General features: G+C 38.3%; 4 protein-coding genes across 4 annotated transcripts; 1 reads left to right on the top strand and 3 right to left on the bottom strand.

Moving 5' to 3' along the window:
* Window positions 1-311: 311 nt before the first annotated feature.
* Window positions 312-2,041, top strand: LOC113713255 (uncharacterized). Its single transcript, XM_072069403.1, has 5 exons — window positions 312-721; window positions 901-1,041; window positions 1,118-1,237; window positions 1,453-1,548; window positions 1,701-2,041. Exons 1-5 carry the CDS (start codon window positions 503-505, stop codon window positions 1,812-1,814), a joined length of 690 nt encoding a protein of 229 aa, XP_071925504.1. The 5' UTR covers window positions 312-502; the 3' UTR covers window positions 1,815-2,041.
* Window positions 1,894-5,515, bottom strand: LOC113713254 (uncharacterized). Its single transcript, XM_027236932.2, has 7 exons — window positions 5,155-5,515; window positions 4,802-4,944; window positions 4,400-4,671; window positions 4,156-4,310; window positions 3,207-3,469; window positions 2,877-2,939; window positions 1,894-2,359 (listed from the first exon to the last, which is right to left on the bottom strand). The coding sequence occupies exons 1-7, from the start codon at window positions 5,396-5,398 to the stop codon at window positions 2,108-2,110; spliced, it is 1,392 nt and encodes a 463-aa protein (XP_027092733.2). The 5' UTR covers window positions 5,399-5,515; the 3' UTR covers window positions 1,894-2,107.
* A 1,966-nt stretch (window positions 5,516-7,481) lies between these two features.
* LOC113713421 (peroxidase 9-like) lies at window positions 7,482-9,226 on the bottom strand. Its single transcript, XM_072069402.1, has 4 exons — window positions 8,949-9,226; window positions 8,630-8,821; window positions 8,259-8,424; window positions 7,482-8,101 (listed from the first exon to the last, which is right to left on the bottom strand). Exons 1-4 carry the CDS (start codon window positions 9,189-9,191, stop codon window positions 7,689-7,691), a joined length of 1,014 nt encoding a protein of 337 aa, XP_071925503.1. The 5' UTR covers window positions 9,192-9,226; the 3' UTR covers window positions 7,482-7,688.
* Window positions 9,227-10,129: 903 nt separating this feature from the next.
* LOC113714958 (uncharacterized) lies at window positions 10,130-14,634 on the bottom strand. Its single transcript, XM_072069328.1, has 13 exons — window positions 14,059-14,634; window positions 13,655-13,797; window positions 13,226-13,342; window positions 12,650-12,764; window positions 12,433-12,570; window positions 12,238-12,333; window positions 12,013-12,126; window positions 11,698-11,766; window positions 11,496-11,566; window positions 11,327-11,420; window positions 10,995-11,123; window positions 10,772-10,861; window positions 10,130-10,674 (listed from the first exon to the last, which is right to left on the bottom strand). The coding sequence occupies exons 1-13, from the start codon at window positions 14,476-14,478 to the stop codon at window positions 10,582-10,584; spliced, it is 1,689 nt and encodes a 562-aa protein (XP_071925429.1). The 5' UTR covers window positions 14,479-14,634; the 3' UTR covers window positions 10,130-10,581.
* Between the last annotated feature and the right edge of the window lie 325 nt (window positions 14,635-14,959).

Below are 14,959 nucleotides of genomic sequence, written 5' to 3'. Positions count from 1 at the left end.
CTGGCTACCCAAGAGCTGTTTCATGGGCAACGGAATTATCGACCTTAAATGCAGTTCTCCATCGATTACCTGTCCATATATGTACGAATTTTGTTGTAGTTATGAGTTGGGGTACGTGGTTATTTTTTCTTGGTCAAATTCGAAATGGGGATATCAAATTTGGTGAACAACGCACTCGAAACCATAGAAATGCCACCTAACCGACCTGCTATTATTATTTTTCTTTGATCGGTTTAAATCTCAAATTGATGAGGGCCCTGAATTATGGAATTTTCTTTCCATACACTCCCAACCAGAAACCAGAAAGTAGAAAGTAGAAAGATCTATTCCTGATGAAGATTAGGAACATTCATTACTGGCTTTTCCTTCTCAAAAAAGCTTAGCTTAGCTTCCTCTTAAATCTTTTACTCATTGTTACTCAACAGCTCGAGCTTGTCTATCTAATCAAATAGAACTTGTCCCTGCTTCCATTAGCATCAGCATTTTCAGCAGCTCAAACTAGATGGAGGATTATATGGCGAATGTAGTTGTATTTGGTGTCATTTCATGGACAACATTGTTCTTGATAGCCAGAAGGATCTTTCCCAAACGTTCGTTTGATTTCTGCAATCGCCTGGTCTCAACAGTCCATGCAACTTTGGCAGTTGTTTTGGCTTGTCTTTCTGTTCAAGATTGGAGCAGCCCCGTTTCTCCCTTGGCCTCAAAATCTTCTCCAAGACAGGCACGTCACTGAATCCTTCCTCTGTAGAGTATCTAGTTGTGTATCAGTGCCAGTTAAGCTTGCTCGTCTTTTTCTGCTGGTTTTCTTGCTGAACAAATTTGGAAGAATACAAAGTTCAAGATTTCGAAAGAAATTGGTGATTCCCCTTTTAGTACTAAAGTAGTTTAAAGTTGTTGCAGATGCAAACGCTGGCGGTGACCACTGCTTATCTCATATATGATCTGGTCTGTTGCCAGTTTGACAAGAACGTCAAGATTGATAATGCAGTTCATCATTTAGTCACTATTATCGGACTTGGAGCAGGCCTTGCCCATCAGAGGGTATTTATTACTCGCTTTGGTAGTTCTTTATTCTCTGTTCATTATAATTCACTCACATCAAAATTTTGTGATGCAGTGTGGAACAGAAATGGTGGCAGCATTATGGATTACGGAGATATCCAGTCCATTTCTGCACTTGAGGGAGATCCTCAAAGAGCTGGGCTACAAAAACACAGACTTCAATTTGGCTGTTGATGTCAGTTCATATCCCCATAACTCCCAACTTCATTATCTTCCAAATTTTGATATTATAAAATCTGTCAGTCACCCTGCATTAGAGTTACACATTCATTATCTGCAGTTAATTTGGTTACATTATTTAGCAGAGAGCTGAAATGAAACTGTGGTATGTTACATGTCCATATTTATCTTGCTCCAATATCTGCTGTAACCAATTTTAATTTGGAACAGATCTTGTTTGCAATCGTCTTCACATCTGCAAGAATGATTGGTGGACCATATCTCACTTACGTGACTCTCTCCGCCGACAATCCGCTGCTCATAAAGGTAGTTTCTTTATCTAGTGAAAGTTTAATTTACCCTAGCATAGTACACTGCTACTATGCCCTTCGGCCTTGGAGAGACTGAATTTTCTCCGCTATCCTATTGTGTTTTATGCTGTATGAGCATCTTTTTTTTTTTCTTCCTTTTTCTTTCAGGCAATGGCTCTGGGGCTGCAGCTTGTCAGTGCTTTCTGGTTCTACAAGATTGCAAAAATGGTTATGTACAAACTATCTAGACGGACGTCATCCAGAAGGATGCAGTCAAGCTAGCCCCCTTGCCGGAAGTTCAGCGCCTTCATACTCTCTTGACTCCAAGAAATTCTACAATTACTTCTAAAGTGCTTCAAAAAGTTTTGAAGTTTGATGAGAGCTGACATTTCAAGAGGTGGTTATACACCAGTCAATCATATCATACAGTTTTCAAATTTTTAATGTCATTCCTATAAAAAGCGGCACATCTTTGACACTATCATAAAGATGATCAAGGTTTTCTGGTACTCTGATTTTCATTCCCCTTCCTATGTTATGATTTTGCAGTGACATGGATGGGGGAAGAGAAAAGTTTAAGCATTATTCTTTGCTTTACGCAGAACATCCTTTAAAACAACAGAAATTCTATGTGACATGTGGTGTTCCAGGAATATTTCTTTGACCCTCTCGTAGCCCTTTTTGCCCATTCTCAGCCTCATATTAACATCGGTTGAAAGTTTGATAATGTTCTCTGCAAGAGCTGTCACACCTTCTTTTCCAGCAGGATGCAGCCATCCGGTTGTTCCGTTTAGTACAATCTCCATTGTGCCTCCAGCAGCTGTGCCCTGTTATGAGAATAATTCATGTAACCAAACAATTTTACAGGCAGAACAGAGCTGAAATACAACAAATTTAGACTATTAACTACTTATCCCACGGAAATAATCTGTTTTACTAGATGTGTAGAGTTAATAATTTAGCCTGCTGTGGGTTATCTGACATAATCAGTAGACCTTTTTCTCCATTATGTTTCGGTGGAAGCAAGAATGATCCTTGCCAAAGATGGTTGCATACAAATACATGATCTCACTGTCTAATAGCCTGAATATCAACTCAATCAAGAAGCCGATTTAAAAGGCAGAGGACGTTCACTTTTCCATTTCTAGTAGAATAATTAATACCATTCACAATAAAAAGGTTGATCATTCAGATGCTGAATTAGGTGGAGAATTCACGGATGAGTAAATTGTAATAATAGAAAAACTAAAATTCTAGCTCAAGCAATGTCATTTAAATGGTTTCATACGAAAAAGAAATGGATACAAAATGAAAAAGAAACAGGGAGAACGGTTTAAGGCTCACAAGTACAGGTAGCTGGAAAGCCATAGCTTCAATAGTAATCCTCCCAAAGCATTCTCCCCTGGCCTACATTTTAAGAAAAGGTTAAGGAGTCGAAATTCTGCAGAGAATATAACAAAAACCACGTAAAGAGAATCAACATGAAAGATCAACAAAATTCAAACTGCTGGATTACTACATGTGAGCATAAAGTACCATGTGAATGAAGTAATCTTCCAACATTTATTGAAGCAAAGTGGCCATAAAGTACCATTACGATCATAGTGATCAACTAGGTTATTGCTTAAAACCCAACGGCAACGCATTAAAATGAGGTGAATTAGCAGAAAGTACCTGAGAGTTCTGGACAAGCACATCAATTGAAGCAAGGTAAGGAGATACATTAAGGGTTTTATTCACAAAGTGGACCCGGTCGTGAATCCTTTTCTCCACTACAAAGTTACGAAGTTCTGTTTCAAATTTGGTCTGCGCATTCATGTCACTTCCAACTACTACTGCATGTAATGATGGAACCTGCAGTTTCTTCTCTTGAATAATTTGCAGACTCTCATAGAATGACCGGAGGAACAGATCCTGACCTTTCCCACGAGAAACACCTAGAATAGTACAATGCCATTGCTCAGGAGATACATATCGAAAGGAACTTTGCAAATGAATTTCAACAAAGAAGAAATAACTTTTAAAGTAAGTGCCATAATAGCGAACACAATACAGTAGACAATACTTCTCTCTCATAAAAACAAAGTGAAAGAAGGTCATGGAGAATGGAATCTTCTGATTAGAAGGTGAGGAAAAAGATATAAAAGATAAATTACCAGCACAACATATTTTAGAATTCAAGCAGGCAACATAATGGTCCAATGATTTGCTTACATCTACATAAGTTATATCAACACAACCGCACAAATCGGTAAAGAATCTCCAAGGATGAACTGAAGTAAAAAACAGGCCAAAAATATAAGGTAGCGACACTGAAGGGTTTCAACTTATTGAAAGAAAAAAAGAAGTTTGTAAGTTACATTCAGTTGGAGAAGATATAGGCATCACCCACAATAATCTATTTTCAAATTAGAAACCAGCAGTGGAGCACAAAATGCAGGTGAATCCATAACATTATTTCATACATCCGCCGTCCGTATGTGAGTTCTTAACCTGACTATCTAATATGTATCCAGGCATTGCTATCATGCTTTGATGGCTACTACATAAGACCACAACAAATTTTAATTGGAGAAAGAAGGTAATGAAGGAGAATATATTTTTCATGAACCAGAAAACATACTATTGATAATGGCAAATACTAAATCTTCTTTTCGCACTCCAAGTGATTCCCTGACATGCTCATGAAGGACTCTTCTTGCCACGGTGTCTTCAGCCACTTCCATCAAGTCATTGCTATTCCCAAGGTGCACAACATAGGTATCAGGCATCTTAATTCTGCACCATTTGAAGTAAAGATAAATACCGGACAGGAAATGCATTAGGGATTACTTATTACATGTAGTAGAGCATATTAAGAATGTTACCCTAAACGCTCTTGGGTCCTATTCTTCCAGTAATCTGCTGTGGTGTGCGAGTCAATCATGGCACCTGCAACAAAAGGGAGGTGCTTAACATACTCTAGTTTAAAGTAATGCCCTCGCATTTCATGAATCCACCACAAAACCTTGGGAAGAACACGAGAAACATCTTCCTTCAAGACAGCATCGAGCCACTTCCCAGCAACAGCAGTATTTAAAATGATCATATCAGCTTTTAGAGCAGTATCAATAGCCTCCTGACCCTTAGCTGGAAAAACCTAAAGACATATAACTAAGCAAGTAAAGTCAAAGCTACACCTAACCCAACTGAGAATTGAAAAAAAAAAAATATTTAAATCGAAGCAGAAATATGACATAAAAACTTAATAGCATACTTCCTAGGACTACCTTTACTCCTTTTTCCAGCATCTTGTGTTCCAAGCTGTAAATAACTTCATCCGGTTCCACGGGTTTTTGATTAGTAATCCACACAACTTCTGTGCCAACTCCACTTAACAAGAATGCAAGTTCCATCAATAGCAAAGGACCACCTAATTATCGTTTAAGAGAGCAACAAAGAAAAAGCTTCAGTTTTTCTATCTCCTGTAGCCTAAAGGTTATGAAATAACACAATCAATAATGAAATATATAATGGACCCAATTATGAGAATCCCACAAAAAATATATAATCCTGCATATCCATCTCAATTGTACTCAAAGAGTTTGGCATCAGTAGAGGAAACCAAATAAAAAAAGAGTACCAGAAAGGGAGAGTTCGTGGGAGACTAGGAGAACGAGCTTGAACTTCATGAAAGCCAGAGGACTTTCTTGGAATCTCAGTGAAGGAATTGGCTTTAACCGATTGAAACTTTCTGTCTGGACATACCCGTGGGCATTGCAAGAATCATAAGCCGCTTTGATGAAGAAAATAATTGCGGTGAAGAGGATTATCAATAGCAGAACCATCAGTGGCCATCCTCTCACCGCCGCCGAATTCTTGGCCATCCTGCTAAGCTGTAAATATGAGCATTCAGATGTCAGCGGTGTAGTTTGCCCAGTACCCGGCGTCGGTTGGCCAGATCTAACAAGTCTCAGAAGTTTAATGAGAGGTTTCTGATAATTTCATTGAACCCTCTTAAGGTTTTAAAAATTATATTTACCGCCCTTATCCTCCTAGAGTGGCAATGCTAATTTTAACATTTTAATTAAAATCCATACAAAGGTATGCATATACAAAGAATGGTTTATAATTATTTTTTCTTTTCCTTTTTGCCTTTTTATTCCTCATTTTTATATTTTTACTAGTAAAACTATAGAAAACCATGAACACCAACTACCCTAAATGTTGGATTAGTGACCATTTTTTTTAAACAACTTTGAAAGTGATCAAGTTGTTATTTGTCAATTTTTTTTGGTATCAAAAGCAACACTAATTCAAAAAGAAATGATAAAAAATACTATCAAATTTTGGTAATTCCATCAATCCAAAAATTCACGCAGTTTAAAAGTCTTATGAAGATATTTTCTTCTCCAACTTAGAAAGAATATGTATCTATGGTAAAGCACCATTAAAAGCATTGTGTCATAACCATAGAATTATTGTCATAATTGCTTATCAAACAAAAAAAAATATGAAATTGAAAACTTGATACTCTTTTCTTATATTTGTGCGAAACATATTATAATTGCTATGAAAAGTAATTGAACTTTATGAGCTGAGGGTATTTTGGAGGTATTCATTCAAATTGTTGACCAAGTCTGAGATTCATAGTTATCAAAAGTGACAAATCAAAATAGATCGGTGTAATTTTTGAAATTTCAAGAAAGCTCAATAAAATTATCAAAAACCTCAAGGATGGTTCATGAGATTATCCCAAAACAAATGTCATAGTTGAGCATATTTGTTTCCCCCGCTACATCGTTTTGCCTGAGGAGGAAGAAGATACAGATAAAATTATGTACTGTGTGCTCTTTTGTGCTATTATAATTGAGCAATTTGAAGGGACTTATACAGGATTTATAATGCTCAATGAGTCACCTGAAAATTTTTGTCAAAGAATGTTGGTGAGTTGTTGTGTCCATTTCATGAAAATTTTAAACATCATTTATGCTTTTAGATTTTTGCTCATTCTTGAACTCGAGCTTTGTAGAATTTCTTGTAACACTTTAAATGATATCTCTGGAAAGAATAATTTAGCATACCCACTAAAACAGCTTATCCCTGCTTGGCTAAAGTTCAATTTACTTGGCATTCATCCGACCTAGATCACATTGATAATAATTTGAAAACATAATGCATGCAGGGGGAAAACAACAAAAAGAAACCCTTTTGAAGTATAAGAATATTTTCATACTAGCAGATTTAGTTGCGTTAATTTTGCGCAAGTATCTAATTAGGCATATTGAATTTCAGGGGTTAACATCATATATAGCGGATGATGGAGCTGCGAATTTTCAAAAGAACCTTGACACGTATAGTAGCTTTGGGGGGCATCTGTTGTCATTGTTCGCATGCATAATGTCCTGACGACTCAGTTAGATGTTCCTCTTTTTTGATGAAGAAAAATGGATTTGTTGATAAAGGCAAGTCTTTTTCACAATTGAGCAAGTCTTTTTTCACAATTGAAAACTTTGACTTGCCAGTTTGCAGTTTTTGCTTTCTAATCATCAGAGAAGTTTGCAATTTTCCTGCAGTATAGCAACACCTATCAGATATTAGATGGCGTACGCACAAGTTTATTATCTACTTTGTATTTGATGAAGGCCATAAGCCACCTTCTTGTCCATGTTCTCTTGCGAATTTGGCATGTTAAGCTCGGTGAGGCTTTAACTCCCCTAGCTGGGGGAACCAGTTGACTTGGTTTTTCCACGTTTTGGTCTCTTAATGGGTGTAATGAGATGTTGATGGGAAAAGGTACTTCCAATCACCCGGTTGGATTTTGGGACGGTGGATTTTCAGGCTTTCTTGAGACAGTGGAATGCGTGAACTAGATTTTGTCTTGAAAGTCCAAGCTGCTTTATGTAGGTTGCATTTGAAGGCTTCGTTTTTCAGTGTACGTGACGCATCACAATTCAAGAACCAGGCAAATTTTCTAATAAGCAGAGGAAGACAGGAAAGTATTTATTACTATTAGGTGAATCTACACATTTTCTTAGAGTAAGAAGATAAATGCATGATCTTCAGAACACTAGAGCATCTTCAAGACATTGAAAACTTCCCAGAACTTTTGATAAGCTGGTTCGGAGTAAATCCAACGCAAACTGCAATATTGGATGGTAGACACGCAAGTCTTTTTTAGTTGATGCGACGACAGTTGTTCCTAATTTCACCTTTCGAGCCGGTAAGAGGTTTAATGTTGCCCATCTTCATCATAGAATTAGCAAATTGGTGGAAGAAGAGGGATTCATCTGCAGCATAGCTTTTCACCAATTCCATAGTCCTGGCCACTTTTCCAGTCAGAAGCACTTCATCAGAATTGAGAAGGCCTTTGCCATACAATATGAGCTTGTAGTATGTGTTGTCAAATTTGACTGGGGATGCAATGTCCAGGGGCGAGATGTTATTATCACCTCCACTGTTAGGACAAACAGCTTTCAGACCGTTGTAATAGGTTCTCTCCAATGTCATGTCTGGTTGGTTGTTTCCATTTTGATTGTAAAGCCTCTGCCTGAATGTCACACATCTTGCCACCCCTATGGTGTGGCCACCTGGAACAAAATCACAGCATCATCAGGCAAGTTCTTGGACTTACCATCTTGCAATTTTCTTTCCACCCTGAATACTGATCTTAAGAATCATTAGCCAAGCCAATAAATAGGAAAGTTGCCAACTGCGGGTATATTCTTTATTTTGTAACGATCTCACCTGAAAGAGCCACAAGATCTTGTTCATTGAGACCTTGGCGCTGGAAGAAGGTTATGAGGTTTTGGATGGTAGAATTTGGTGCAGGAATGTCACTGTTTGATTTACTCAGGCTTGCTGTTCTTGAGTCTCTCCTCCCCAGTGGGACTTCCCAATGCGGTCCACCACTCTGTTTCACCATATTTACCAGCATTAATTTGCTAGCGCACACGCAGAAATTAATTTCGAACAATTTACCACCCCGGTGATCTGACAATAACTTGGGGCTGGGAGTTTCACATTCTAGTTGATAAATGGAGCTAATATATGTTTGATATAGCAAAAAGAAAAAAGCCACAGGATTCTTTAATCTTAAATGGTCCCAAGTTGCTTACTAATACAGTTGAATCGCGTGCAGCAAGGGCAAGAATATCTGCGCAGGAGACTGTATGAGGACAAACTTGCTCAAGTCTAGCCTTAATTTCATCAATCACTTCAAATCCCCGGATAGAATTCTTGTTTGGTCCAGAATTCTTCTCACTTTGTATTGTTGCACTATCATCTAAGAGTATTGATGCGTCACAACCCTGCAAGAAACAGAACATAAAATGGAGCCTGATCAAACCACAAAGTCTTATGTTTTAATTATTAGTCTCATGGCCCAAGGAAAGTTTCTGTTGTTAACCCGTGCAAGCTTCAGGAGTGCAATGGTACCTGCACAAAGCAATCATGAAAATGGAGCCTGAGCAACGAAGCTGCCATTCGGGGATCTTGTGCAATGGCCCTCTCCAGAACGGACATGACAATTTCATTAGCTTGTGGGCACGAGAACTGATAGAATTCTGGGAAAAGACCAGGGTAGCCAGCGCCACCACGACCAAAAGGGAAAGCTTGGGATGGATTGCAAAAGAGAAAAGCTGCTAAAATGAGGCTTAAAACAACCATTCGAGTAGCCATTTGTCTGGAACTGAAATCCTATGTAGTTAGATCTTTTTCAGAACGAGTTTGTTTTGTGGACTTCATAAGCAAAATCACGTGGATTTATACATGCAAATCCACAGTAATCCTAATCAACTACTTCGTTACCAAATCCTCTAATAAAATGGCTTGAATGGTCATCTCTAGCGTCAATGCGTGCAATGTACTTGCACTTCTGACAGAAATGGGATTGAGAGAGTCCGATTCCCCCGACAGTGCTTTTGGTTTCAGTTTCACCTGCTCCATTGAACAAAATTGCGAATGGTACATTGGTTGTTCTATTTATCCAAACTTATTTGACTGATTAAATTGTCATCATGCAGTAAAAACTTTTTCTTTCCAATTCTAAATTAGGACCTGAATAAAACAGAACCAGCGAAAGATATGCAGACATGCCATTTCCCCTACACTAATGATTTAATTATTCCGTCCATGGGAACTCCCCTCTTTGATTGAGTTGATAGAATAATTACCGGGAAAGAGACTTCCAAGGAACTGGAAAAATTCACTTCTTTTTATTGTTTTTGGCGCACAAAGGATCATTTCTTCTACAATGCCGAAGCACCGACTCCTGTGATTCTACATTTGAGAATTACACCTACCTTATCAAGAGTCAAGGCTCAAGATGAGGGGTGGTTCAGATGATGACGAGAGGCCAAGACCAAGTATACGGTATGGGCTGGTTTAACGTTCACAATGATCCTATGCATACACAATGGATGCTAGTCGCACAGGTAATCTTACTCTTATATTCTAAAACCAGCCAAAAGAGAAAAACAGAATTGTACGCTTTCATAATTTGCTGCTGGCAAATCAACCCTTGTAATAGGATTGGGCCAGTAGTACTTGCTAGTATACTTTTCTTCCCATTTTCTTCCTTAAAAACATTGGAAGGGGAGACCACTACCAAATCATGGTTCCATCAAAACTGATGTATTATTATTTAACGCCAAACATGGCAGGTTTCAGACCAATCAATTAAGGGGACGGGCGCACCCTACCCCGATCAAAAGTTTCATGAAACATTAGATTAGGATATCTGGTGCTTAGAGGAACACATCCAAAGGACTCCCACAGAAGCTAAAAGTGAGTGGACATGCCAACATCTACAAGCTCTATGTACAAAGATGCATGTACAACCAAGCCTTATCTTGTGACAAGACACTCTGAAGAAGGATGACATTTCATGAAATCATTAGGTCAACAATGAGCAATGACAATCTTCTTTATCGCCATTGTTTCCTTTGCCCTAGATGAGTTGCTTTTCGTGTTTGATAGTTGGCCATGCAAGCATCAAAGTAGTTTGGTATTCATGAATTGGTCTTCAAACAACCCATCGCATCCGAACATCATTTGTACAAATCCAAAGTCATGATACACACATCTGCCTCATTGGCGTCAGAAGCCTTGCAAACCGGAGAGGCACATGGGCTTTAACCACTGTTCCCTTGTCGATGTATTCCTGGTAACAGAAAAAGGAGAATTCGTATTTGTAAGAGAAGTAAGATGGGACAAGTATGTTAAAACAAGCATCCTTGCAATGTATAAAATGCACTCACAGTTTTCTCAACCATCCCTACACGATGGATGGTACTAAGAAGTTCCCCTTTGTCAAATGGGATCAAAGCCTCAACCCAGACCATTGTATTCTGCTAGACAAATGTGTTTCATCATTTAAACAAGAATCATACACTTGTCCTAGAATACCTAGTTAACATGAATAAGGTTCCAAAATTTGATCTTTTCTTCTGTACAAAGTGAAAGTAAAAATCAGTTCAGCACCTTAAGCTTTTCCTGGACCATATTGCAGAAATCATCTAACCCTTCTCCAGTTAGAGCAGATATGCATACAACATCTTCTCCCCTCTTGGCTTCCAATTTTGTTTTTTCAGGATGTTCAGCTTTATCAACCTAGAAAACACAAAGGGTGAGGAAGATGCACAGAACAATTTACAAAACAAAGATACATACAAAAAGAGGTCATGGCAATGATAAACTACATTATGATGCAATCTCCTCAATCATGCAATTGAAAAGTGAATTAAGAAGGATATTTTAATGTCATTGGAAATGTATGAAGTTTTAGGCCCGAATATGTGGATGACTCCCATTACCTTGTTCCAGACCATCAACTTTGGAATCGATGTGGCATCAAGTTCAGAAAGAACTTTCTCCACAGCCTCTATTTGTTGCTCTGCCAGTGGATGGCTGAACTAAACGAAACAGATATCAGTGGCTAATGATACTTGTGTTTAAGGAATGCTTTTGGTTTATGAACTATACCTTATATCCACCACATGCACAAGAAGTGATGACTCTGAAATTTCTTCTAGTGTTGCCCTAAAGGCAGCAACCTACAACAAAAAGACTATGTCAAAGTAAAACACAAAGAAAATATTTAATCCAGAATTTAGTAAGATCCTACAAGCACATCAAGATGCATAAGAGATAAGAGCCAATGCTCTCGGGACGAAAAAAAGCTTACCAGGGTTGTAGGTAGCTTTTGGATAAATCCAACAGTGTCTGTAAGAAGAAATTCCTTCCCATTTTTCATCTGAATTGAAGACACATCAATTAACAGCCATACTTAATCTATTTCCATCGCATAGAACTACTGGCCACTTGTAAATAAATATTCACAAACAAATTATCATCGACCTCTAACTGCAACATATTCACATCAGATATTCTAAAGGAATGTCTAAATGAAAAGATTTTTGCTTTGATTATGAGACAGGAAACCAGTTCTAAACCATGGGAACAAGTATGAAAAATCAAAGCTTCTTCAAGTGTTGTTAACCTGTACTCTTCGTGTAGTAGGGTCAAGTGTAGCAAATAATCGGTTCTCAGCAAGGACGTTTGCACCTGTTAATTGATTTAGTAGTGTACTCTTTCCAGCATTGGTGTACCCAACCTAAATGGTGCAGCTGGATACAATTAGATAACATGTTCATTCTGGTTGTCATTATTTATAGGTTTGATTAAAAAAGGAAAAAAAAAAAAGTATACGCTATTTATTCCTCACCAAAGATACAACAGGAACAGGGACAGAGATGCGCCTAGTCCTATACTGCTTTCGATGTTTCCGAACCGATTCCAGCTCCTTTTTTAGAACACCAATCTGCCAGTTCAACAAAAACAAAAATCTTAAGCCTAACACATGAGGAGAAACCAATTCAAGAAGCAAAGCATAAGCTAGACTGCAGAGCAAGCAACTTACTTGAGTGCGTAGGATTCTCTTGTCCACTTCTATTTGTTTCTCACCCATACCTTTCACCTTGCCTCCAGCTTGTCGCTCAAGATGCGTCCACATTCTTGTGAGCCGTGGCAACTGGTATTCCATTTGAGCCAATGAAACCTGAAAGGTTATCCCACTGAGCATCAAAACATGCAAAATGATATTTATTACAGAAATATAAGTACCAGTAAAGATTTACTTGTAATGCAGCTTCACGGGTTGCTGCCCGCTGGTTGAAAATATCCAGAATGAGGGCTGTCCGATCACACACTCTGACATCTCCACCGAAAACCTTCTCCAGATTTCGCAACTGTCTAAATTGATCATTAAATATGTAAAAGATACAGATACCAGATCTCGCAATTTCCTTCATTAAACCATAACCCTGCCTTATATCACCTTATATCACTACAAAACCATAAATGTCTTCATAAGCATCTAGAGTAATCTCCGTCTAGTTATCTGTTGTTAGGAAGTTAAAATATATTTGACATACTTCACCATCAATCTTGCTCCTTATTTGTCATAAAAATAATTGCATTGTCTTTTTTTTTTTTATTGGGTGTGAACATTTTATCATACCATGCAAAGTATGGGTCGCTAGCTCATTAACCTGTAAAAGTTAAACATATGAAGCAGTACTGTTCTTGAAGTATTTAATGATTCATTTTATCTCTAAAAACTCGCAATACAAACTTTCAACAAAAAAAAAAAGAAAATGGACATTTGACTCAAAAACAGTGATGATATCAAGCTAAATTCAGTAGGCACCAACCCTGGTGAAAGCTCGTCATCAAATATCACAGTCTCAACACCAAATGCTTGAATTGTGGTCTTGATTTCTGCAACTTTCCCAGATCCTATATATGTCCTTGGATTCAGCTTGGAAAGTCTGCACCATGAAATAACAAAGAGATTACATTCCATACACATAGGAATAAGAAAGAGATTGCTATCGCAAGTCGCTCAAAAGCTTTTCTTTTAAGAAGACTCAGCCTCATCTAAAATTCTAGATAGCTACAAGTTGTTGCGCACTATTCAACTAAAGAAACATTAACACTAATTTCAGGTGCTTTTAGTAATCTAGCTAGGAACAAGTCATGCAAATGCATAGGTTCTTTCATAGAGTTTGCGAAGTTGTATTTACAGCATTACGCCTCACTAGTTACATACAGAATAGGAAAAAGTGAAAGCAAATACTCACTTCTGATGCGTGGAACCAACAACCAATAGTCCAGCAGTGTCAGCTAGCTGGGCAAGTTCTTTAAGTGATTCCTCTATACCAAATGAATCTTCTTTATCACCTTTGCAAGCAACACCAACAAGATAGGCTTTCTCTTCAAGAACCTAAAGTACCCACCAAAAAATAAAATCATAATTTCCCCACTAAAAATGTTATCTTTTCAAACAGAACAATGTTCTGTCAGTTCCGGAACTAGAATAAAGCAGGGAAACTGCAATCAAGAAAGCCACAGGGATGGAACTACAAAAACACAACAAAACAAAAGAATGAATCAGAATCGTTTCCTTTCCTTCTCAAAGGAGAGTTGAAACTGAACCCAACAAAGAAAGGTGAAAAAACAGGAAGGGCCCGAGTTTATATACTACCTCTTTTCCGTTTCTAAGAGTGAACCTATTATCATCATCAGACTCTCTTTCTTCCTTGTCAGCAAGTTGTTTCTTTCTGGGACGGGTGTTGGGTACTTCTTCCTCTAACACAGTAGCTGCTACTCCATCATCAAGAATGGCTTCCTTGATTTCTTGGTGGGTGGTATCCTCAACAACTGCTGGGTAGTTTGGTAGTGAAACGGTGTCGTCAGGAGGAGGAAGGATTCCAGTTCCCTCCTCTTGAACAGCCCTCACAGAATGGTTATGCTTCTGCTGCCTAGTAGAATTGTGGTAATTGAGGAAGTGACTGGGCAGGGTGGTGAATTGAAGATACCTCGTATGCTTTGGAATCAGCCATCGAAAAGCGGGTTCTGAAGTTGGAATCGATGGTTTAGAGATTGAGCAAAAGCACAAGCTCATGATAGATTCTGGGAGGAATTTTGGTGAGGATTAATGGCCAGTAAAATATCAAGTTTATCAGTCCTCTGTTTCCTCTGGAGTCTGGACTGTAAAGCTCAGAGCTTGCCCATGTTCGTCCTTTGTGGATTTTGGGACTGGCGACGGAAGCGGGACGTACCGTTCACGCCTTTAAGTGTTGGATAGGATATCAGGCGAAGTGTGATGCTAAGCCCACAGCCAAAATGAGCCCATGCCCATCCTAGTGAACTCAAACCTGCCCCTATCTCGGCCCGTAAGCTGGTTAGCCTGGCTTCTCATTAGCATCCTTTTAAAAAAAATAAAATAAAATAAAATCTTTCTCTACGGGAGAGGTAAGATTTAAAAAGTAGAAAGGGGAAGAGAGATTAGAATTCATGAGCTCTAAGTCTGGAGTTTCAATTTCAACCATTAGATCAAGATCTCCTTAATTGTTAATACTTTATATTAGCAAAGATGTTATACA

Source organism: Coffea arabica, chromosome 10c, assembly GCF_036785885.1.
Source record: "Coffea arabica cultivar ET-39 chromosome 10c, Coffea Arabica ET-39 HiFi, whole genome shotgun sequence".
Taxonomy (NCBI): domain Eukaryota; kingdom Viridiplantae; phylum Streptophyta; class Magnoliopsida; order Gentianales; family Rubiaceae; genus Coffea; species Coffea arabica.
Note: the sequence above shows the minus strand (reverse complement) of the source record. Positions and strands in the feature narration are given on the sequence as shown.